This window comes from Rhododendron vialii, chromosome 2a, assembly GCF_030253575.1.
Source record: "Rhododendron vialii isolate Sample 1 chromosome 2a, ASM3025357v1".
Classification (NCBI taxonomy): domain Eukaryota; kingdom Viridiplantae; phylum Streptophyta; class Magnoliopsida; order Ericales; family Ericaceae; genus Rhododendron; species Rhododendron vialii.
In genome coordinates, this window is record NC_080558.1 from 13754284 (window position 1) to 13780440 (window position 26157).

Consider the following 26157-nt stretch of genomic DNA (forward strand, 5'->3'; position numbering starts at 1 on the left):
TTATCTTAGAAAGCATTATAGTAGTCGAAATTGTTGTTACTCACGTAAATCTCAAAGTGTCTTTTTAAGAATCTAATTTGTATTTTTTTGGTACTGGCGTCATTCACTTTTTTTCTTACCCGCCAATTATTTTGGCCCCACAATGGAGAAAACTTTTCCCGTGACGCAAAATCCTATGCTTTTGGCCGGATCACTTTTGCAAGAAAGTAAATCTTGAAGGAAAACTTGAAAACATGTTTCCCACTACTTTCTTACCAACTGAACACTGCAAAAGTCATGGAAAAATTGATTTTCTCATCATTTCCTGTACTTTCTTGGCAATTGAACACGGCCCTAAAGTCTTTGGCTTTGGTACAGTGTGATAAATGGGACAGGAAAATAAATGCATGGGAAACCAGTGGTCCAAAATCATACATAAAGCACACCATCAAGCAAAAGTCGTGGAAAAATTGATTTTCTCATCATTTTCTGTACTTTTTTGGCAATTGAACACTGCCCTAAAGTCTTTGGCTTTGGTACAGTGTGATAAATGGGACAGGCAAATAAATGCATGGGAAACCAGTGGTCCAAAATCATACATAAAGCACACCGTCTAGCTGTGGAAGGCCCCCCCCGGCCCGGCCCCCCGCCCACCTTAATTATTGGGGTCCCGTCTAATTCGTATGTATGATTGCTTTGAGTTTGTATATATGGTTTTGTTTGAGAACGCCGATATGATCCATTAATGAGTACTCAAATGTATCCAAAAGCAATGAGGTCTCCTGTTCCACTTGTAATATTGTTCATACTGATATGCTTTGGAGCAGGTGGAACACAGGGACAAACTAGACGTATCCCCGGCGATGAAAGTAAGGTTTTTTCATTTTTTCTGTTTGTACTTAATTCTAGATTTTCATCTCTCAAATATAGGAGAAAGAGGTTCAGCACAAGATGAGATGATGAGAGTCGTATGATTTTGTATATTTGAAATGGTTTAATACATATGCTTTTAAGTTAGGGCCGTAAACGAGGCGAGCCGAGCTTTGCCAACCGAGCCTTAATGAGTCAAGCTTAGTCATTTACTAAACGAGTCTCTTTAATCGAGCCGAGAGCTCGGCTCGTTTACCAAACGAGCCGAGCTTGCGAGCTGCTCGGTTCGTTTACAGCCCTACTTATACCATAAGATTGTGTGATGTTAGTTGTTTTTTCGGGATTGTTTACGGAGTTATTAGGTTGAGTCGGGTGCATGCCCCTCTGTGTTATTCAGTGTATTGTATCTCTGTATTTCGATCCTTGGAACTTTTATGGTATTAATGACAGCAATCTTCCAAAAAAAAGTTTTCTACAATCTGAACGCAATTTTATATAAGCCCTATACATGTTTGTGTAAAGATGTCTCGTAGGAGTAATAGTTTATGCAATACTATTATATAGAGCTTTTTCCATGTCATGTTCTTTCAATCATATAATATTGCTCCCTGAGTGTGTACATTGCTCCCTGAGTGTGTGTTATAATAGAGAGGAGTATTTTTGTTTTCAACACCATGTCTTGGGAATTATTCTTTTCCTTCAGTCGACTGGACAATTCCAAAAAAGTGTCCAATGAGTTGGGAATAAATTGCCCCAACCCCCAATGAACATCAATTCTAGCCGTATACATGTTTTGTGTTAAGATGTCTAGCAAGTAGGAGTAATACTTTATGCAATACTATTATATAGAGCTTTTCTCCATGTCATGTCTTTTTCTAAATACTCAAAAGTGCCACCATGATTTGGTTTCTACAGTGGCAGCTCTTGGTGAAATAGCTCAACAATTGGGTAAAACGGACTGGAATTTGAGTTTGAACGAATGTGATAAAAATGGAAATTGGTATACGCCGGTGAAGATCGACTTGTATAACAGTACTGTCAACTGCACCTGCCTTGGTGATGGATGTCACATCAGCGCCATGTATGCTTCCCTTCTAATTTCCATGTTCTTCAAAATTCATACTCGCATATTACTCAGCCCCGTTACGCTAATGTTGTTATTTTTTTTAAATACTTATTTTTCGCTTTACGAGACAAGTTATTCTCTCACAATACATCACTTTTAGTTCAAAACATAATTTTGTTTTAGTTAATGGAACGCACCCTCACTAATATGATAGAAAGCTTTCATATATCAACTATGTTGTCTCAAATTTAGACGACACACCAGAGCGACATTTTTTTTATCAGCGAAAGTCGCTATGTTTGAATACTAGAATAGTTTGATTAACATATTGGGAGAGGAGTTCAGACCTCCATTCTCCTAGCACTTAACTGCACACCAAATGCTGCTGGTCCAAAGTTCTCTTGATGATACCCTACCCTAGAGCAACGTGTCACACCCCAAAAATGAGAAGTGACCGGCCGTGAACCATGAGACTAATCCATGGAACACGCAGCCTAAATAAATCAAAGTAACCGAAAATCAAATGATCGCTTTTTCATTATTAATCAAATCAAAAGCCAAATATGTCTCATCATAAACATGGGGCACAACCATCCCATGAACCAAACAATATCCAATAATCCAACAATAATTAAAAGAATTTGTTATCTGACAATTGTTTCAAATGTGAAAGCGATTTTTAAAATAAAACTAGAATGAGACACCCTAAGGAGGTCAACAAAGAAATCCCCGAGATGCCACCAGAGTCCTTCTCTAACTCCCCAACTTGCCTGAAAGAGAAGTCGGAGTAAATCCGCCAGCTAACAAGCTCAGTGAATAGCAAGTATGTATAATAAATAAAGTTTAAAGCGAGGATTAAAATAATTTACCATTAAATCATAATTTGGCATACAAGGTGTCCAATAGAATAATAAATTAATCAATGAAGCATTTAACCAAATAAATATTCTTAGTGGTGATCACAACAATAACTCCATCAACAATGGGAAACTACAATCAAACAGTACCATGGCCAAAATAAATCTCATCAAAATTGGATCCAATATCGAACTTAGAGTCACCAGGGTTGGCAACCCGTGGTACTTTTCCCTAAGACGATCCGGTGAAAGAAAGCCGTTGAGCATTAAGGTCACCGGCCTAACACGGTCTTTTCCCCAATGGCCAGGGTCACCAACACGAGAAGGAATAAGTTCCCTGGACTTCCAAAATAAATGTTCCCATTAATAGCCACCAAGTTCTCACCAAAAAGAACATTAACAATTGATCTCAGAAAATTCATCGCATGCCAATTTATAGAACAACTTATAAATAGTTTTGAGTCTCCGAATAACATACATATAAATTTCTGAAGGAAATACTTTTAAAGGACACAGGAAACTTTCAAAAATACGTAACATACTTAACTACTCACCTGGATCCAAAAATACTGCAACTCGACTACGCATAATGAAGTTATCCTGAACAAAAGAATATTACAAAATAATTAACTAATATGAATATTATGCTGACCATGTAACTAGCTAGGAAATAATGTACCAATAGCTACCCAACCCCAATGTAAGTTACTACTCTAGTTAGTGCCAAACCAAAATTATATAACCCAACTCCATGCCTCCAATTAATCCACGTGCACATACCACTATTTTCTACATCTAATTTTCCCATAACAATTCCCAGTTCAATCCTCACAACCAGATTACTAATATGCTAATATAATAACTGACGAAATTAAGAAGTAGACGTAGCACATGAACAAAACCCAAAGCCATTTAACTCCTCTACAACTGTTACTATCAAAATCGTCCACAACTCCAACACCTAATCACCGGCCTCTTGCACTCAATCACCACACCGCCGCACATGCACCACACAACGCCAACCCACACACCACTTCATGCCTAAAGCACAGATGGCACCAAGTAAATTAAATACCAAAAACAGGAAAAATTATACTATGCCCCAAGGGCATAGCCACGTGGTGCCTCGGGGCTCTCTGCACCACACATTTCAGTGTCCCACACTGAAATGTGTGGTGCAGAGAGCCCCGGGGCACCACGTGGCTATGCACCGGGGACATGGAATAATCTCTCCAAAAACAGAATGTGCAAAACCCAAGAATTTGATCCCGAGAAAGACTTTACTACTCCAAGGTAAGAAAACCACAAGAATAATCTTACTTACCCCGACAGAAGATCGAGAACGAGCTTGAGAACAGGAGTATAAGAGACCACTCTGAAAAGGGGAATGCTAGGTACAAAGAAAACTTACCCCGAAAGTACCCCGAAAACAGCAATCAATGGTTGAGAATCACTTTGATGATTGTGTCACACACATCAAAGTGAATCTCAACCACTAGTTGATCTTTTCGGGGTAATTTCGGGGTAAATTTTCTTTGTCCCTAGCATTTCTGCTCTGAAAACCTTCGCAACTATGGCTGCTCCGCTTCTCTTTCTCTCTCTCTCTCTCGATCGATCGAACGAACGATATACTTCGATATAAAACCCTAGTCTCCTATAACCCATGTTCTCTCTTAAATTATAGCTAATTAGTTAATTAACGAATAAATCCAACTGATATAGACTAACTAATGAAATTAATAATTATACCTGCACCCTCGAACAAATAATAATGCACATAGTAACTATGTTGCGCAGAAAAGAAAATTGCTAATTAGGATCCACACCATAAAACTTCCAATTAATAAATGGCCAAAATAATTAATACGATAAATAAAATCTCTAGGTCGTAACACAACGTGGTTGACATTTCTACATCACGTTTCTTGTTAGCCACCAAAATGACAAATTTCCAGTTTTTAGTGCTAATTTGGCCTACTGCAGAGTACCTTTGGTGTGTTTATCTTGTTTGTGTCCCTAGACTCATGTATGTAGCAATATGTTGTATTATGAAAAAGGAAAATGCTAATAACAGTTCAGTCAAATGGGCAGGAAAAGGAAAAAAAAGAAAAGAAAACTCAGTTTTACATGTGTTAAAAGTGCCTTGAAAAGTGTTCAATTAGAAGCTGCGTTTTTCTTTTATTTTTATTCTTCTTGCTTTATTCAATTATATCTACGCACAATGTGCTGTAGTCATGCAGTGAAAAGGATTTCGGTCGTAATTTTTTTACTTTTTCAATTCATATGAATGAACAATCCTCAAAAGTTTGGCCCTAATTAGCGGACACAAATTTTTTTTGAATAAAGACAAAGATAAAACAGAAAAAGCCCAAATAGTCGAGTTTTGTTTTTTGAAAAACTAGGCCTAAGATGTCGTTGGACCAGTGTGATGGAGAGATGGGACAACATTAGAGCAGAGGGATAGAGTAGCACCTGGGGCAGTGCTTATGGTGCACATAAGAGAAGATAGCCTCCTTTTATGGAGGAGTCTCCTTTCATATGGGAGAGGGGCTTAGCCTTACAACAGCGTGCTGAGATCTCAGGGTTACAAGTACGATTCACTCTTCTAGGGATCGGGTGACTTGCTCAAGGTTGGGTTATGCGTTCTTGCGGAGACCTCTCTATCTTGGCATAGGTTTGTGAACTGGAGCCCACGGGATACCTCATGGACACAACACAACACTCTCCGGACATGTGTCAAACACACCTAAATACATGTCAAAATTTTCTTGTTACATACTTACATTTGTTTTACTAGGACATATTGTGGACGCGGTTTGTGAAGTGGAGCCCTTGGGATAACTAAGATGCACAGACACGTCTACCTCCCTCACGTATCGGTGTCCAACACAAATCGGACACGGACAGGACATGCTGTAGACACCCAAATTTGGAAATCCGAACACCTTTTAAGTCCCCAATGATGATAAACAAAGCATGATTTAAACCTTTGGATTGATCTAAACCTTTTGGAGCACTACCCTTTCGAAAACCCTAGACAAGTGGCTGATAAGCTTCCCAATAATAAAAACGTGCCTTGAAAGTTTCAAGCCATGCTCTTTGTACTCAAAAGAGTGAGGAAACACCTTAGAACTAGGTATGAGGGTGCCAAGTGACACACTACTACAAAAATAGATAGAGACCTCGGTCATCTGGTGTGATCTTTCATTTTTAATCTCGCATTCAAAACCGTGGTCTATCAAGGTGTAACTAAAAGTCCCTATCTTTTAACCACAGGATAAAAACCGTGATTAAAACTTATTAAAACCGTGACTAAAAACATAAAAACTGTGAGTAAAAATGACAAAACCGTGACATTTAATAGCTTAACATCTCAGTTTGATTATAAAACTGTGGTTGTTTAGAGAGTAATAATCTTGGTTTTTGAAAAAACCGAGATTAAATTTGGCATTTTCCTAAGGGAAAAAATTCCACTTTATTTATCCTGTTGGGTTTTGAACTTAAGTCTCTTAAGTTTTGCATAGAAGCTTCAACCAACTGCACCACACACACTTTTCAATATACAATTGAAATATTTAATATATAACATATGCGTTTAACATTAAAATATATTTCAAACTTCATTTTGAACCTTTAAATATTAAAATTAGAAATTTTGATAAACATGAAAGTTGTAGCCCTTTGTGTTATTGTTCAAACCCAATTTAAATTATCTTAATTAATGGAGTTTTGAGCATAGAGTTATACTCGATATACAATCTCAGTTTTTCAAAAACGAGATCTATTCTTTAAGGTACAATCTCACTTTTAGATTATTGAGATTAAAAAATCTTTTCATCTCAGTTTTTTTCGAAACGAGATATATTCTTTCATATATAATCTCAATTTTTTGAGAATGAGATCTATTTTTCAAGTTACAATCTCACTTTCTAGATTACTGGGATTAAAAAATCTTTCCATCTCAGTTTTTTCATATAACTGAGATTAAAACTATTGTCCATAACATTTTATTACGCTTTTACAAAAAGTGAGGTCTTTTTAGTTTTTGGACCGTGATCTTTATACCATTTTGTAGTAGTGACACTTAGAATGAGTGAGTATGTGTTTTGGCCGTCGTGGCACCATCGGTCTTTGGTTTAGTCTGCTTTCAGCCCATTTTTCATAAATAAACTTCCATATTTTTATGGTTTGAGTCCACCATCTTTTAGTACATTCAAAACCCTCTTTATCGATATATAATAAGCCTTAATCCGATTTGAAATGAGGGAGATACATGGATTTTGCCTAAACGACTTCTTTTTCGACCACCTGAGGGTAAAATTGTTATATCTTTTTATGTATAAAAGATTTTTGATCCAAACTACTTGGGTTAGAAAGTACACTTGACAAGCTTTCCAACGGTCCAAAGAACGCTTGAAACCGAGTTTGGAAGTGTCCGGGGCGGCCTTGCGAAGTTCGGCCTGTTGAGCAGTTATACGGTGGTCAACTATGCCGTACAGTGGACATATATATACCGTACGGTAGAGTTTTTAACCGCCTTAACTTAAGTTGGTTTGGATGTGCCGTACGGTGGACCTTAAGTACCGTACGGGGACTAACTTTTGGTCAAAAATGTCAGGAAGACAGTAATCAATTGAAGGCCGAAATGCTTGGCTTGCACGCCAAGTTTGCTTGATTTCAAAGCCATATTTACCCTATAAACCCATCCGCGCATGCGCGCGCACACACACCCCTATCATCAGACAAGATATACATTTTTTTTTTTGAAGAAAAGGAGAGAAATAAGACCAAAAATAGTTCAAAAATGCTTTGAAAAATCCATACGGCAAGTCTCACACCTTGTTATTTTAGTATACCAAAGCCTACGATTCTGTTCAAGTCCACTCCAGAAGAAGTCACCATAGCTACAACCATCCAAAGAAGGATTTTTGCTCCAAGAGGTTTAAATCTTTTATCCACTATTTGTCTCTGTAATTTGAGGGGAAGCCACTAAACTCAGACTGGTTCCTTGTACCAATCCTGGGCCTAAATGGTTTAAATGCTCAAAGAAAATCAAAGTTGATACCCCATACATCTCTACCGCGCGGCACATATTACTGTCTTACGGCAGAAACTCTTCGGGGGACAGGTTCTGTTTTGAATCTCATCCTTTCTCCTTTTCATGACAATTAATATGCAATGAAGTTCTATTTTCTCTTTAGAATAACATATGCCATGATAGACTGTTTTGAATTAAAGCATGCTAGTCTAGCATCACCTTTTTGAAATATAAACACTAGTACACTAGTTATTTCTGGCATAAACACTAGTTATGTTTAATTGTTTACGTGCTATAAATTGTTTATGTGGCATAAAAGTTGAGCAATAAAATGATTTTCAAATCCCACAAATATTATTAGAGACCAATTTTATCGGGCGAGGGGGTGCTTTTCTAAACAAAACCTTTCTCTCTCATAATCTAGCTCCCGAATCCAAAACTCTCTGTTTTTAGATCAAAACCATTTCAAAGGGCAAAAGAGTCACATTTTTCAAATAAACGGTTTCTCGGGGTTAATTCTTTTCAAAACCCAAGTGGTGACTCTCAAACGAACCAACATTTTTCCTTTTTGTAAACAAAAAATACAAAGGGAAGTCAATAAGAGGAAAAAATCATTTTTCCGGGCGGCTTGGCCACACACGCCACGCCACCCTCTGGATCATGTCCAACGTACACCTAAATACACGTCAATTTTTCTTATTAAATTTGTTCTACTGGGACACGTTGTGGACACTCTAGGACAAGTATGGACACTCTTGGGACACGCGAAGAACTCATTAAGAGATTAAAATGTAATGTTTAAAACTTGGTCCAAAGATCAAATTTTCAATTGGTGGTTAGGCCGTGAATATTAATTACACAGTGACCGTTGATTTGCGATATGCATAATGATAATACTTTTTGTTGGTTTTATGTTCATTTGATAGAAATGATGTTTTTATCTAGTACATAAACTTATAAGATACCACTATGATGTTTTTATCTGAAAAGTGGTGTATCCTCTTGTCCATATCGTATATCGTATCATATCAGTGTTTCATGTCTGTATCCGGGCGTCTTAGTGGGGTACCATCATCCACCCTACTCACTAATCCACAAGTAGCTAGCTATTTCGCATGGGGTAATATAGGTTAAGGGCATAATGAGGCCCCAACCATTTAGGAGAGATGAAGCCTCTGTAGTGTTCGCAACCAAGGTAGGCTGTGATAGCATCAAAGGTGCCATTCTTGTCATGAGTGATGGTGAGAGGAGGTACCAAGTGGGCAAGGAGAATTAAGGTGAGGTGTCGAGAGAAGGTATAGAAAAAAGCAAACGACCAGATCTTCTAGAGCGGGATGTAGTGGCTCGTCATGCAAGAATGGAGTTGCAGAACTGGCATTACTACTTTCAGCTGATTAGATTTTTGCTTCAAATGCCAAAATGTTCAACAGGTCCATTCTAAATCCGAGGGGAAGTTGAACTGCACCCTACATGGTTGAAAATTAAGGACGTTCCTGACTGGGATGTAAAGAACTCGGCATCGACCCCTGACTTTATATTACCTTTTTGGTGAATTATTAAGTGGAAAAAATAAGGTGGATTCCAAATGAATTTCAAGCCTACATTAGATAGACTGCTGGTTTAGAGGTGTTTACGACATCCAGCAGTTCTGAACATTTACATGGCTCTTGGTGTGAACTGTGAAGTGATTAGCTTCAGTTTTTCCTAATATTTTTCCTGTTAGTTATTGTTATTTTGTGCATTAGCATTTCTAAACTTTGGCACAGAGATTACTTTTTATCCTACAAGGTCTATGGATCTCTAATTAAAGACTGAACTATGCAATGCTGGAAGATTGTCTCCTTCTCATCATTGATTGTGAAATATATAACATTGGTTAAATAAGTGTTTGGAAAAGTAAAGTCCCCTCAACCAATAACTGATTTACTGGATCTAATACGTGTTTCTGTTTTTCTGCAACAGATATCTGAGAGGGCAGGATCTTCCTGGTGTCCTACCGAAGTCAATAGCGAACTTATCCTACCTAACAATTCTGTTGGAATGCTTCCAATTAGCTAATTTACATAATCTTCCATGTCTGTTGATTATTTGCCTCATCGTTATGTTGAGAGTTCTGTCAATTGTTGCAGTGCTCTCAATCGCAACTTTCTCAACGGTTCTATTCCTCCTGAATGGACTTCTACCAAGTTGGAATTTTTGTGAGTTATATAGGCATTTCCTTTTTGCAGTAATTGGTCAGTTGTAATACCATCTGTTTCCTTAATAAGCAAAGTGAAACTGCTGTAGGAGTTTGAGTGAGAACCGCTTATCAGGGACAATCCCAAAATACTTGGGAAGGATTACCAGTCTCACCAATTTGTACGTACTCTCTCTCTCTCTCTCTCTCTCTCTCTCTCTCTCTCTATATATATATATATATATATATATATATATATATATATATATATATATATATATATATATTGTGTGTGTGTGTGGTGCATGTGTGTATGAACTTCAGAAAGTAGCAAAAAAGAAATGACATGTTGCATGGATAAAAATGTACTGTAATTTTGAAGGAAGTTGTTATTTTCAGGAGTTTAGAGAGCAGCATGTTTGAAGGACCTGTCCCAGCAGAGCTAGGAAATCTTGTCAACCTACAGTATTTGTCAGTTATCTTTTGGATATAATTCACATTTCTCTATCGAACTCTCGATTTCCAACCACCAAACTGTAAAGTTACTTTGGTTTTGACCCCGTGCGGGCTTTGCAGCAATCTTAATTCTAACAATCTCACTGGGAAGCTGCCAAAGGAATTATTAAACAACCTGATAAATTTGCGGGAAGTGTAAGTTCATTTATCAGCCATTAAATAATATGCCCTATTCTTCAATAGCTTGTCTTTTCTTTGTTTTTTACTCTTGGCTTGATGCAGTAGGCTGAGCAGTAACAACTTCACAGGAAAGTTACCCAGTTTTCAAAGTTGGAAACAACTTCAAATATTGTAAGTGTTCCTAACTATTAAGCACGTACACTCCAGGGAATGTTTCTGAAGTTGATCAATTTTAGTTAGTCTTCTCTATTGTCACTGCAGAGAGCTTGAAGCAAGTGGTTTTGAAGGGCCAATACCGCATAACATTTCTCTTTTGCGTAATTTAACTGAATTGTAAGTTCAGCCTTTTCGGGTCATATATACTTGTAGGAATAAAAAATTCAATAAACTCAAAATTGAAGCCTTTAAACCAAGGAAAATATCTCTGAAAGCACGCTATTGTTTATCGGATCTCTAAGCAGAAGGATTACGGACTTGAATGGAGGAGTGGCTTCAGATTTTCCACCGCTGGGAGACATGACAAAAATGAAAAAGCTGTGAGTCATAACAACATTCGTAAAAATGGTCTCAAGTATGCTACTCTTGAACTCTCCATTAACATCACTTGCATGAATTGTTTTGTAGGATGCTGAGGAGTTGTAATATATCTAGTTCAATACCTGGCTATCTAGGAAGTTTGCCTTTGACAAACCTGTAATTCTTCTACTCCCTTGTTTTTATTGAGAAATCCCAATCCCGCCTAGTAATTTTCAATTCCAGGGACGCCTGGGAAGATTTAGATTCTAATTGAAATGACTCGCGAATTAATAATTTAAATGACTAACGAACTTGGAAATCCAAAATAGATGTTGCGCGTCCTAATTGGTGAAACTAACCGCAAGAATCAAGTGCATGACTGACATAAAATTTGAAAAGCGTTTGCCCTAAATGTTGAAGTTCGTAAAATGAAGGTTACCTCTGGGGGTAGCAACTTTGTGGGTGTAATGCCATAGGTTAGGTCTGCAACCAATAAACAATGTAGCACTTATGTTAGTGAAGGTAACAAAAAGTCAACACTTGTTGAGATCCAAGTTGTGATCTAATTGGTAGCATCACATTTGAATACTAAAGACCACATCACCACACAACTATAGGAATCAACTTATAAGCTCCCACATATGTAATCGCGGTGCAACATGAATGTTTTTCCTCAATTAGATAATTCTTTCTTCTTCTTTTTTTGTTTTTCTTGCCTTCTTTCTTTCTTTTTCCCGCTTTCATTGGATGCTTCTCTATAATGAGTATTGTAGCAGTCTTCTTTTTTGTCTCTTCCAATTTCATGTCAAGTGTAGTGGTAGCTCCCCTTTGCTCTAGACCTCTAGTAGATTTTCATGTTGTTTAGTACAAGGGTAGAACCATATATAGAAGTGGATTCTGTAGGATACCAACGTCAGTATATTGGAAGCTAATCATTTTAGTGAGCCACATGACAATCTAATATAATCCGTGAAAGAAACATAAAAGCACATAACTAAGTACATAGAAAACTTTGATATAAAAAAAATTAAATAGGAAAACAGTGCTAATATCATCAAGTACACGCAAGTGTATCACAGATTTATCATATCGAGAACCAGTAAATAGACAAAGCATAGACAATTAAACCTTAGAAAGCACGTTGATTCTGGTTTAAGCATAGATGCCATGAACTCATCCAACTCTTTTATGATAGACCATGAAAATTGAATTAAAGTTTGGGGGAACCATCCTTATATAAGTGTAAGATATTAGGAAAAAGCATAGAACAACAATAAATAAAGAAGGAATATAAAACGAGATAACAAGGATCTGGAGCCTTGTTCTTACCTTTTTTTTTTTGTGTGTGGATCTAGATGCTCTTTCTCATGATTTGTGTGAGGAAATGCTACATATTTGCTTAGAAGTTAAAACTTCAACACCTATTACAGGAACTGGTATAGGCAGTTCCCCTTCCATCGCCATCGCATCTAATTCCTCTTAACCCTTTTTTTTTTTTTTGATTGGCAAAAAATGCTCCAGGGAAATCAAACGGGATAAATAATCAGGCCATGACACTATTTACATGCAAGTATATGATGGTTTAATCATCTAACCAGTAACTATATATATGAATTAGATATACCATTGTTACATTTTGATATGTTAATGTTTGGGCGGTCTAAACATTTCTTGTGAATCATGTCAGGGACCTAAGCTATAACAGGTTGGAAGGCAATGTACCAAACTTTGGGGCTGCCTTGCAATGGATGTAAGTAATGACAATTAGTATTTTTTTGATAAAAAGCAATGACACTACAATTAGGGGCAAAGTTGTCCAAATTTCTTAGCCTCCAGTACTTTCTCATAAATTTGTGTTTTGTTGTGCCACTAGAAATGTCCTAGCATGTTGAAATGAGCATGACTGGACCACCATCTGTTACTTATCTCTAGTGTGAATATGAAATCCCTCCTTTATATGACGATACATCATTGAATATGGCTTCCTACTATTCCAACAGAAAGGGCAAGTCTCCTCTTCAAACGTTCCTTCACCGGATCATCCGGTTTAGAACATCGATCATTCGGCCAAAGATCACTATGTGCTGAAATGGCAGGATAGGGGGGTATACCCAACTTGAAATGTAATGAAAGAAAAAAAAAATCAAGAAAAGAGAACTCTCGAGAAACAACCTCAAAAAGAGGCACAAATTAAGTATTGAACTTGTTTGTCTCCCAACCAACATGCTTCCGATGCCTTGTGCACACCAAAAGCCAGGGCGCACTCTATTTCCTAATAGATTATTAACTTAGCAGCCTTACAGTTTCATCAAAATCCCACTTCATTCCCTTCACTTTGCATACTGATCGTCAATCCTTAAACTACGAGTCAAGTTGCAATATTGCTCTTCTTTCATGTGGCATCATCCATGCAGCACGGGTACTTAAACAAACATGTCGTACCCATCTCGGATACGTTCTGTGTACTGGTAGTCTGGTACTTCAGATGGTCCTTATGCACATGTTCCGGGTACATGAAATGTATATCCTAATATATACCCATAGTGATTGCTGCGGGGGTATGCCCATGCAACACCCATTTGGAATAGCTACTTTTATGTCCATGTTAACTCTGGAGACAATGTCGCTTATTGATCGATCAGGTACCTAACAAGGAACTTTCTCAGGTACCTAACAAGGAACTTTCTTAGAGGGCCTATCCCAACTTGGATCACGTCCAGAGACAGCAGATAGTATGTTATTCATCCCCAATTCTGTGTCCATATGTATTGGCTTGAGCTTCTAATCTTTTCTTTGTAAGTAGTTGGGTGATACTACAATAGCCAAAGACAGGCATTTCACGCATAAATGCATATGCCTATATATCCAATCCATATATGTACATCGTTCATCTTTTTGAAAGCATATCATCTCAGGACATTATTGGAGGCCACTGCTAATTTTCATCTTCCCAGTCACTACAATGAAAATCTTAGCTTGATTCCAGTCGTGACTGCATGCATTATGACTATGGTCTGCATTTGTCATGTGGCGGGTAGGCCCGTTTCTTCGTCCGGTCATGTGCATGTGATCGATATACGATTAGTCCGGGATCAACGAATCCCCATATTCATTTTTTTTTTCATCAAGCGTCACATGGTTTTATGCAGCCAAATAGATCTTTCCTATAATAACTTTTCTGAGGTCGTTGATGACGCAACAACTACTTGTAATAAAGACACCCTGTAAGTTCTCCTCCTCTCCCCGAGAGGCCGAGAGTATCTGCATTTAATCTCTATAGTAATTTGTTCTTCTTTTTCCTTACTTTCTTCTGTTTTTTACCCTGTCACATTAGTAACTTGTTCAGAAGCTTCTCCAATGGGAACAACTCGTAAGTTTCTAACTCTCAGTGGAACTGCATTGCAGTGTCCTATTTATTCTCTCACTGTTTTGAATACTGTTGCTTCTTCGTTTTTTCTTAATTTACGGGATGGACCCAGGGACTTTGCCGAGTGCTTGGACACTCCTTGTACAGAAAGTAAGTATATGTTGAAACTGTCTTTTTTATCTCCCACTTTCCACATGTACCTGATAATTGTCGGGCTCAAGCTCAGGGGTAGCAATCTGAATAGAAGTCCAACCATTGGAGATTCGTGCCCGAGACCTCTTGAATAGAAGTCCAACCTTCTGGCCACATATGAAGCAATGAAATGCCTAACTAGTTACAATATCTATGTCAGACACGTTGGGGACACACTTTAGGCACTTGTGTCCCAATATTAAACACGGGTTAGACATGACAACGGTTAATTTTCGATTCGAAAACTTACTACGGTCTACAGGGGCTAATTATAATACTTAAAAAAAAGAAAGAAAAGGCAAACGTTATAGATGGAAGAATTTCAACCTGATAGAACACTCATTAAATTTTATTAGCTGAATAGTAAAATGTACGAACTTCCAAATACAAATTAGTTTAGGTTGTGTATGGATACAACATTCATATAAGAAACAACTAAATAAATTACTGCAGACGTGTTTCGTGTCCTGTCTGTGTCCACAATCTTTTAGAATTACCAGTCCTGTGTCTGTTCTCATACCTGGTTCTGTGGTCGTGCTTCTTAGTTTGCCACTGAGCTAGCCCACTGGTTCATAACTCTATGCCATAGCTCGATTTTATGTACTTATTCAATCCCCCCTTGTTGATATGGAACTTTGTGGCAACTACTTCTGTTTGATCCTTCATGTTGTAAAGGACATTTAAGTACATGAAACATACTTTTAAGTGTATCTTTTTTCTCCCTCTTATATGACAGCATTTTTCTTTGTTAAGGTCGGTATTCACTGCATATAAATTGTGGTGGAGAAAAAGTCATTATTAGAAACACTACATATGAAGCTGATGAATACCAAGGAGACACAGCGAAATTTATGCACCGAGTTTTGTATTGGGGTTTTAGTAGCACCGGACGTGTCTGGGACTTCAATACAACTGAGTACGTAGCCAAAAATGTGTCTGTCCTCAACATGACTTACTCTCAATTGTACATAAGAGCTCGCCTCTCTCCTCTCTCTCTCACTTATTATGGCCGTTGCTTAGCAAATGGGATCTATACTGTGACCCTTCATTTTGCTGAGATAATTTTCAGAGATACTAGTACTGCATCCTATAAGAGTCTTGGCAGAAGACTGTTTGATATTTATATCCAGGTAGCTAATATCAGCATAAGTGAGCTTTTGTACGAGTTACAACTGTATTATATTGGTTTAACTGCTTTGTGTTACGTACAGGATAAACTAGCTTGGAAGGATTTTGATATTGAAGCTGCTGCGGGAGGGGTTGACAAGGCAAAGATTCTAAACTTTAGCAATGTAGCTGTGACTAATCATACTGTAGAGATTCGCTTTTATTGGGCTGGAAAAGGGACAAGAGCTATTCCTAAGAGAGGAACTTATGGTCCTCTTATATCAGCTATTTCTGTTGTATCTAGTAAGTTATCTTCTGTTTAGGCTTTCCGTATTTGTTTATCAATCGTGAAGTATTGTGCCACCCACCTCATTATCTTTATGCCCTCTAGTGCTCTTTTGCTCAAGACGTTAATACCATGGTAAATTGTTGGCCAAAATCTTAAGCTTTTAGAACAACTAGTGATCATCATGGTCAAGGGCGAAGGTACATTGGTACCAAGGGAGGTCATGGACACTCCCAAAGCGTCCATTACACTATGATATAAAAAGTTTAACTCAAATAGGTATTGGCCTCCAAGTACTTGAAATTTTCAAAGTGGAGTGCTGAATATTCATAAGAGGAAGAACTTTTTGCTAGTATTTGGTTGTAAAATCTGTATTAAGACTAAATAGATTCTATACATGTTATTTTTCTAATTAATATAGTTTGGTACTTCGGTTGTAACTTTTTACATAGACTTCTTGGCTACCTTGACAGCCAAATCCTGGCTTCGTCCTTGATCAGGTATTGGATTGGACAACAGATCACGATAAGTTTCTCTGCCAATCCAATAAGTACATGATTTCATTGCTTTTGGCCATAGGTTAAGAACATATATATGTAACAAATTTACCCCTTTCACTAACAGGTTAATGCCTTAACCTTTTATTTTTGTTCTATTATTTACTAGACTTGCGGATGCTTGATGCAATGAAGTCGTAAACTTATTCCTGACTCTTGACAATTCTCTTACCAGTTAATGTCTTCAAGCTGTCAAACAAATTCTTGTTTGAAGTATTTGATCCTTGTAGCTATGGACAAAAGTTGTGGAATAGTCGCAATTTTAAATAATGTGTTTAGTGTAATAACGTATATCAACCTAGCACTGTTGCTCACATAGGACCCTCTCTTGCACGTGGATACATAGACATACTCAACTTAACATGTGCAGTGTCCACAAATGAACACCGAAGAGATCTGCACAACAATTGGAACAAAGTCGAAAAACATAGATAGCGAGTGTGGACAGATGCCTCCATGAACCAATGCTTAATACCACTTGAGAACACCAATAATCTTAAAAGCTTAAACTCAAAGGAAATGGGCCTACAATGTATATTAAGCTAACGTATTTCTTTTTCCTTTTTATTTTAAAATATTTTGTAGATTTCGAGCCTCCTTCCAATCAGACAAAGACTCCTTCCAATCAGACAAATCAGACAAAGACTCCTTCCAATCAGACAATGAAGATACTGACTATAACTGGAGCTGTAACTTCTGCATTATTCCTCACATTGGCGATTCTCTTTATAGTTTGGTGGAAAACTCATCCTCGAAGCAGTAGTTCGAGAGAACATGGTGCCTTATTGCTTTCTCGATAAATAATTTTTTTATTTTGAATTGCTACAGTGAAGTATGTGTACGTGTGTGCGTAAATATATTACATCTGTTGCAACAAAAGACAATACGTACGGAACCTTATGTCAAGTTGGTATTGGTTGCAGCTGTTGGAAGATTAGAACAACATATATTTTCACTTGTTCAATCTTTTCTGCAACCAAACTGAGCATCACTATTTTTCCCTTTGCATTGTGGATCTTATTCTTTTTTTTTGGGTAAATCGCATTGTGGATCTTGTTCTTTACATTTGTTAGAATATCACCAAAATACTTCTGGAAAATCAAATTTAGTGCATTGATGATGCAGTTAAATTACTCAACTTCTTTTTCTGCAAATCTAAGAGGATTGGATTTGCAAACTGGTTTATTTACCTACAGACAAATTAAAGCGGCAACTAATGACTTTGATATCGACAACAAAATTGGGGAAGGTGGTTTTGGATCTGTCTATAAGGTACATCTCAATCAATCAATTTTTTTTCGTTGTTACTCTTAGCTTTTTATTCGATTTCTATGGTGCTGTAGAAATGCACCGACTTGTCAATCCCATGTTGGAGGTTACTAAAATTATGTGCTATTTTTCAATGCAGGGTATATTATTAGATGGTAGTGTTATTGCAGTTAAGCAGCTTTCTTCCAAATCAATGCAAGGAAATCGTGAATTTGTTAACGAGATTGGCATGATCTCTGGTTTACAGCATCCAAACCTTGTAAGATTGTATGGATGTTGTGTTGAAAGGAATCAGCTTCTGCTAGTGTATGAATACATGGAAAATAACAGTCTTGCCCGGGCTTTGTTTGGTAATTTAATGTGTTCAGTCAATTGCTTGCATTCTAAAAGCTAAAATCTAGATTAGTATGCAAACATTCTTACCTCAATTGCCATTTATTAATAAGCACGATATTCTTTTTGCTTATTCCTTTGTCAAGGGGAATGCCCGTTGAATTTGGACTGGCCTACCAGGCTAAGGATTTGTATTGGCATAGCAAGAGGTTTGGCATTTCTTCATGAGGAATCAAGACTGAAAATTGTTCACAGGGACATCAAGGCTACCAATGTACTACTTGATGGGGACCTTAACCCTAAGATCTCTGACTTTGGTTTGGCTAAGCTTTCCGAAGATGACAAGACCCATATTAGCACCAGGATTGCTGGAACAATGTAAGCTACCGATTTTCTCCTGTATAAATCCTATCACTGTGCCATGCTTAAGAACCAAATAGTTTGAGTATCAAAAGATGCCACCTTGGAACAGGCTCTGATACACGAGTCTCGTTAGTATTCCGTATTTCCATTTGGAATGAACAGGCTCTGACATTGTTCCAGCAAGATAATATCATGCTTACATTTTTCCATTAGTCAACTTGGAAAGTTCCTTGACTAATTCTTGATTGTGGAGGAGGGATGTGCTTTGCAGTTAGACTGTACGGCGTTATCGTAGTACATGTATATAATAGAACGAAATCAGAGCTCAGAACCCAAATTAAGAACAGGGTGGCCCATCATACTGGTATTCGACGTCAAACTACGTTGATGCTTTTTCTGGGTTACAAGCCCATGCAAAGTGACCCGATTTCATTGTGTGACTTTTTTGCTTCTGACAATTACAGTGTAGTGGTTTAGCTATGGTGAATTCCAACAAACAAGTCATCTCGATCGCCTTCTCGAATGCTTGGACATTCTACGAAGCTCGCACTATTAAATTAGACTTGAAATTATTAATTTATTGTGCAGAGGGTACATGGCACCGGAATATGCGTTGTGGGGTTATTTAACCAACAAAGCAGATGTTTACAGCTTTGGGGTTGTTGCATTGGAAATTGTTGCAGGGAGGGACAATATGAAATATCGTCCTAATGAAAATTATGTTTGCCTACTTGATTGGGTAAGTGTTTGGTTCCTCATTGAACTAGTTTTAACATTGTTTCTTGCTTTAGTACCTATACATTTCGTCGTAATTGGCCAGCTTTGATCCAAATTTGCATGGATTTTTGCTACCCGGATTTCGTCTTGTAAGGGAGACTTGGGGGTGATTGCGAGTGATTTTTTTAACTAGGCCACAAAATTTTGGTTTGTTGTTTCTATGGAAATACTTATATTCAGGATTACTGATCTTGCAATAAAACTGGAAATTTAGTATGACATATCTTGAAGTTAGTTAAATTATCTTGAAGTTAGTTAAGAAGTAAATTAATTGGGCTCAGATCGTTAAAGGCTCGGCTGTAAACGAGCCAAGCTCGAGCTCGAGTTTTCAGCCCTTTTTAGTAAAGGGGACGAGCTCGAACACTACTACAATGTACGTTGTTACTTTCTCATGTCAATCTCATTCTCGCACTGGTTTCATGTTAAAAAAAAATGTAATTTGTAATCTTCTAGAATAATGTAGAATAAGTGTCTAAGTTAAAAATAATTAGAAGTGTGTGGAAGTAATAATTGTATTAGAAGTGTGTAGAAGTAATAATTGTATTTATGCACATGGGTAGAATTAGATGATTCTAGAAGATGGGAGATCTTTCATGAAATCAAGCACATGTGCTTATCTCTAGACAATTCTAGAGAAGTGTAGGTTGGTAGAAGTGCTCTATAAATAGAGCCTTGTTGTACTCATTTTGTGTAATGAAAATCTACTAAAAGCCTTTCACAACTCCTCCTTATAACATCTCTCACTCATCCTTTCCCACTCTCTTGTCCAATTTACTTCAAAATATAACCAAGCACCCCAACAATTTTGGTATCAGAGCCAGGTTTAACCGATCCATCCTTGTCCTTCTTTCATCCACCACGGAGACCAACTCTTCCACTTTCAACTATGCACAAAATCTCATCCCTATATTTGAGGGAGAGAACTATGACTATTGGAGCATCCAAATGCATACTTTATTTGTCTCACAAGAATTGTGGGATCTTGTTGAAAGCGGATACGAGGCACCGGCACATGCCGAAGAAGAAGCAACTTGGACGGAAGCAAGGAAGAAGAAATTCAAGGAGAACAAGAAGAGAGATGCTTTGGCCCTCCTCAACATTCAACGTGGGGTAAGCAAATCTATCTTTCCACGAATTATGGGTGCAAAAATTTCAAAAGAAGCATGGGAGACATTAAAAATTGAATATCAAGGTTATGATAGGGTTATCTCCATTAAACTTCAAACACTTTGGAGAGACTTTGATAATCTAGCAATGAAGGAAAATGAATCCGTTCAAACGTTCTTTTCCCGAGTTGCTGGAATTATCAATCAAATTCGAAGTTATGGAGATACCCTTCCGGATAAAAGAATCGTTGAAAAGGTTCTTAGGAGTTTGCCTCCAAAGTTTGAACATGTTGTAGCCGCTATTGAAGAATCCAAGGATTTGTCTAAACTTACTCGACATGAACTAATGAGTTCTCTCGAGGCCCATGAACAAAGAATGAGCAGGTTCACAAATCAATCATTGGAGCAAGCATTTCAAAGCAAAATCAATTTTGGAGGAAAGAATCAAGAAGATCAAGAGAAGGGCTCATCTCGAGGAGGAGGCATGAACGGACAAAGACGGGGAGGCCAAAATGCATTTCAAGCTCGGAACAAAGGAAAAGGATACGACAATCAGAGAAATCCTAATGGCGGTAACTCTAACTCTTCTTGCATTATTTGCAAAAAATCTAATCATGCATCCAAAGATTGCAGATTAAAATGCAAGAGATGCAAGGTTTCTAATCATTCTGATCGAGATTGCTGGTTCAATCAAGAAAAAAACAAAGCTAATTTTTCAGAAGAAAATGAAGCTGAACACCTATTCTCTTGCATGAATGCTCAACAAGAGTCAGATAACATTTGGTATTTGGATAGTGGATGCAGTAATCATATGACAGGCGATCGTAAAAAGTTTGTGCAGCTGGATGATAAAGTTTCTTCACAAGTGAAGCTCAGAGATGGAAAGCTGCAGAATATCGAAGGAAAAGGAGTTATTGCCGTCTATACCAAGGGAGGTAACAAAAGACTAATTTCTGATGTCTTTTATGTTCCGGGGCTTACTCAAAACTTATTAAGCGTGGGGCAATTACTGCAAAAAGGCTATGCACTTAACTTTGATAGTGATGAGTGCACCATCATTGACAAAAAGAAAAATTTTAAAGTGGCAACAGTCAAAATGACTCCAAATAAAGTTTTTCCGTTAATAATGCCACTTAATGAAAATTTTGCCCTTAAAGGAGAAAAAATTGATGACTCATATTTGTGGCATCTAAGATATGGCCACTTAAATTACAAGGGCATGAGATTACTAAAGGAGAAAAATATGGTGAAAGGGCAACCAAATATTGATAAAATTGATAAAGTTTGTGAGGGATGTATATATGGAAAAATGCATAGACTACCATTTCCAAAGTTCGCTTGGAGAGCTAAAGCGCCTTTGGAATTGGTGCATTCTGATATTTTTGGCCCTACCAGAACACCATCTCTTGGTGGAAAAAGATATTTTCTCCTCTTTGTTGATGACTATACAAGGATGATGTGGCTATACATCCTTGACAAAAAATCAGAAGCTTTCTCTGTATTCCTCAAATTTCAAGCCTTGGTGGAGAGACAAAGCGGAAGACAAATAAAGACACTTCGGACAGATCGTGGTGGCGAATTCATCTACACTCCATTCATGGACTATTGCCAGGAAAAAGGAATCAAGAGGCAACTTACAATCCGGAAAACACCTCAACAAAATGGAGTGGCAGAACGAAAGAACCGGACAATTGCAGAGATGGCACGGAGCATGCTTAAAGGCAAAGGGCTTCCTAACACATTCTGGGCCGAAGCTGTCAATACTGCTGTTTTCATCCTCAACCGTTCTCCCACTAAGGCAGTTCGAAACAAAACACCATATGAGGCGTGGAGCAAAGAGAAGCCTCAGGTAAATTTTCTAAAGATTTTTGGATGCATTGCATATGCATTAGTTCCCTCAGAGAAAAGGGAAAAATTTGACGAAAAAGGGGAGAAATATATTTTCATCGGATATAGTGACGAATCCAAGGGCTATCGTCTCTATAATCCAAACACAAATAAATTTACTATTTCTCGAGATGTAATATTTGATGAAGCTGCGGCGTGGAAGTGGGAGGACAATTCCTTTCAAGAGCCAAAGCTTTTTGAGGCTGATAATGCAGGACATGAGCAAGAAGCTTTGACTCCAGACCCAGGTCCAAATCAAAGCCCAAGGACCAATCCAGAGAGCTCATCGTCGGATGATCTCAATCCAATAAGAAAGGTACGTTCCTTACGAGATATATATGATTCTTGTGATTTTGCCTTCTTCACTTGTGAACCACATAATTTTGAGGAAGCAGCAAAAGAAGAAATTTGGCTAAAAGCAATGAATGAAGAAATTGCAACTATCGAGAAAAATCACACGTGGGATCTTGTGGAGCTACCAAAAGGAAAGGACGTAATCAGACTCAAATGGGTCTATAAGACAAAATACAAAGAAGATGGATCAATCCAGAAGCACAAAGCACGCTTAGTAGCAAAAGGCTACTCACAGCAGCCTGGAGTGGATTTCAATGAAACATTTGCTCCTGTCGCTCGCATGGAGACCATCAGAACAGTTCTTGCCTTGGCAGCACATCACGAGCTTCCCGTATATCAGCTCGATGTTAAATCTGCTTTTCTCAATGGTGAACTAGAAGAAGAGGTTTACGTGGAGCAACCACAAGGCTATACAGTCAAAGGAAAAGAAGGCAAAGTGTATCGACTTCGGAAGGCCCTCTACGGCTTGAAGCAAGCACCGCGAGCTTGGAATAGCAATATTGACAAGTACTTCTGTCAAAGCGGATTTCAAAGAAGCCAAAGTGAACCATCCTTATATGTCAAAAAAGGAGGTACGCAAGATTTTCTCATTGTTTGCCTTTATGTTGATGATTTAATCTACACAGGCACCAATGTAGCAATGCTCGATGAATTTAAAAATGCTATGATGAAGGAATATGAGATGACAGATCTAGGCCTTATGAGATATTTTCTCGGCATTCAAGTAAGGCAGTCTAAAGGAGAGATTTTTATCTCTCAAGAAAAATATCTTGAAGACTTATTAAAGAAATTCCGCATGAGCGACTGTAAACCAGTCTCTACACCCCTCTCTTTAAATGAGAAGTTGCAATTAAATGATGGAGCGGAGAAGGTCGATGCTACGGCCTATCGAAGATTGGTTGGATCGCTAAACTATCTCACTCATACAAGGCCTGATATTGTGTATTCTGTAAATCTTATCTCGAGATTTATGCACGAGCCGAGCAAGCTACACTATGCAGCAACCAAGCGGATCCTCCGTTATCTCCAAGGGACGAAGAAATTTGGCATCAAGTATACAAAAGAGAATGACTGCAAGCTTATTGGCTACACCGATAGTGATTGGGCCGGATCAATTGACGATCGAAAGAGCACATCTGGCCAAGTATTTTGCTTGGGAACTAAAATTATATCTTGGAATTCCAAAAAGCAAAAGACAATTGCCTTGTCCTCAGCAGAAGCAGAATATATTGCAGCAACATATGCAGCATGTGAAGCTGTATGGCTCAGAAGAATACTTTCTGATATGGAGCATAAAGAAGAAGGCCCTGCAGTCATCTACTGCGATAATATGTCAGCCATAGCAATGAGCAAAAATCCAGTCTTTCATGGCAGGACAAAGCACATTGAGCTTCGACATCACTTTATCAGAGACTTAGTGCAGAAAGGAGAAATTCAGCTTGAGTTCATCAACACGAAGGAGCAGCTAGCTGACATAATGACCAAAGCAGTGGCAGCAGATAAATTCTCTCAATTTCAAGAGATCATGAAGATTACAAATTAAGGAGGAGTGTTAAAAAAAAATGTAATTTGTAATCTTCTAGAATAATGTAGAATAAGTGTCTAAGTTAAAAATAATTAGAAGTGTGTGGAAGTAATAATTGTATTAGAAGTGTGTAGAAGTAATAATTGTATTTATGCACATGGGTAGAATTAGATGATTCTAGAAGATGGGAGATCTTTCATGAAATCAAGCACATGTGCTTATCTCTAGACAATTCTAGAGAAGTGTAGGTTGGTAGAAGTGCTCTATAAATAGAGCCTTGTTGTACTCATTTTGTGTAATGAAAATCTACTAAAAGCCTTTCACAACTCCTCCTTATAACATCTCTCACTCATTCTTTCCCACTCTCTTGTCCAATTTACTTCAAAATATAACCAAGCACCCCAACATTTCAGGCACTTGTTTTACGACAACAAGGACGTTTGATGGATCTGGTGGATCCCAAGCTGGGTTCCGATTTCAACAAGGAAGAGGCAATGAGAATGACCAAGGTGGCATTGGTATGCACTAATCCGTCTCCGGCACTTAGGCCTACCATGTCTGCTGTGGTAAGCATGCTTGAAGGTGAACTCGGGATTGAAGAACTAGTCAATGATCCGCGCATCTATGGCGATGACTTCCGGTTCGTAGCCCTCAGAGACAAGTATGATGAGCTGCTACGCCAGACTTCAACCGAAGCTGAGACCCCGATGTATCACACGGCAACTAGTTCTTCCTCTGCATCTACCCAGGATCTTTATCCGAGGAATCTTTATTCTCTGTAACGTTTCCAGCCAGTACAGGGACGTATGAGAAACATAATATGGTTAAGGTAGTACTAATAGCCTTTTCACTTGTACAAGCGATGTAAATGATCAAAACATGCGTATTCCCGAATCCAATCCATGTTCGTAAAAGATCGGAATGGTTTTTCAAATGGTGCAATAACTGTGTTACATATGAAGTCTTCATGTTCAACCTTCTCTAATAATTGGTGCAAATAGCTTAATATCTTCAGTTTCCTATTGTTTTTCTGTCGAAAACTTCCGAGGGAACTAGGAGTGAAGGGGGAGTGTTGGACGAGTGCTTCTCAAAAATAATGAGCTTACTAAAATCTAGAAATATGCAATATGGATCTTGTTTGAAAGATTTCGATAAGATCTTTTAAATGATGAAAAAAAAATTAAGAAATTATTTTCGTAAGCACATTATTTTTAAGCTTGAAAACATTGGAAGTAGAGTGTCCAATGTGACAGTTCAGTGAAAGCATATATAGGTTTGCAAAGTGGAACTAACCCTGTTTTGCTATGGTTCTTATTTTTTAAGTACTTATTTTTCGGTTTACGAGACAAGTCATTCTCTTACAATACATCACTTTCAATTCAAAAAATAAGTATTTATTTCCCTTAGCAGAACGGGGCGTGTGCGTTTTTTTTTCTTCCCTTTGAGCACAAGGTAAGACCCGCAAAAGACACTAATCCAAGCAATTGGTTTTTTTTTTTTTTTTTGGGTTAGTCCAAGCAATTGCTACGAGTGTTGTTTAGATTCTTTAGAATCGCCAGATATCAACCATTGTAGACTTTGTGCATTAAATATACATCTATATTTATGTTTAAGTATGTATTTGTTTAGTTATAGTAAATATCTCATGGTTCGATTCGGTTAATTCACGATTTCATAATGAGAATCCGTAAATTGAACCGCGAGTCACGGTTTTTTAATTTTTGAATCCATGTCCGGACCATTAATCTATGGGGTCCAATCCGAAATGTAAGAAAAATTTTGCGATCCATAATTGGTCAATAAAACCCTGTACAAAGCTAGTTGCTACTGCATAATCCTGACACAACAGATACTCCAAGTATCTGTAATCAAATCGTAGCCGAACGTTTTTCCAAA

General features: G+C 37.8%; 2 protein-coding genes across 36 annotated transcripts in view; both read left to right on the forward strand.

Moving 5' to 3' along the window:
* The first annotated feature begins 654 nt into the window (after nt 1–654).
* Nucleotides 655–26157, forward strand: part of LOC131316921 (probable LRR receptor-like serine/threonine-protein kinase At1g07650) — a 137499-nt gene continuing 111996 nt past the window's right edge. For 11 of the 34 annotated variants that reach the window (XM_058346453.1, XM_058346452.1, XM_058346454.1 and 8 more), the window contains exons 1-12: nt 659–848; nt 1765–1930; nt 9773–9844; nt 9940–10008; nt 10097–10168; nt 10386–10457; nt 10563–10637; nt 10725–10793; nt 10884–10955; nt 11084–11158; nt 11247–11315; nt 12826–12888. In XM_058346453.1, coding sequence (XP_058202436.1) covers nt 725–848; nt 1765–1930; nt 9773–9844; nt 9940–10008; nt 10097–10168; nt 10386–10457; nt 10563–10637; nt 10725–10793; nt 10884–10955; nt 11084–11158; nt 11247–11315; nt 12826–12888 — 998 coding nt within the window. In that variant the 5' untranslated portion in view covers nt 659–724. Of the gene's footprint in view, nt 849–1764; nt 1931–9772; nt 9845–9939; nt 10009–10096; nt 10169–10385; nt 10458–10562; nt 10638–10724; nt 10794–10883; nt 10956–11083; nt 11159–11246; nt 11316–12825; nt 12889–26157 lie in introns of all 34 variants that reach the window. The other 23 variants (XM_058346456.1, XM_058346457.1, XM_058346470.1 and 20 more) reach the window with 8 other exon arrangements.
* On the forward strand, nt 17407–25236 carry LOC131316924 (probable LRR receptor-like serine/threonine-protein kinase At1g29720). 2 transcript variants are annotated; one of them, XM_058346483.1, is made up of 6 exons: nt 17467–17681; nt 17721–17919; nt 18056–18266; nt 18396–18627; nt 19201–19351; nt 24675–25236. In XM_058346483.1, the coding sequence occupies exons 1-6, from the start codon at nt 17482–17484 to the stop codon at nt 25041–25043; spliced, it is 1362 nt and encodes a 453-aa protein (XP_058202466.1). In that variant the 5' UTR covers nt 17467–17481; the 3' UTR covers nt 25044–25236. The 2 variants fall into 2 exon arrangements, with proteins under 2 accessions (XP_058202467.1, XP_058202466.1); XM_058346484.1 differs by lacking the exons at nt 17467–17681; nt 17721–17919 and adding an exon at nt 17407–17424.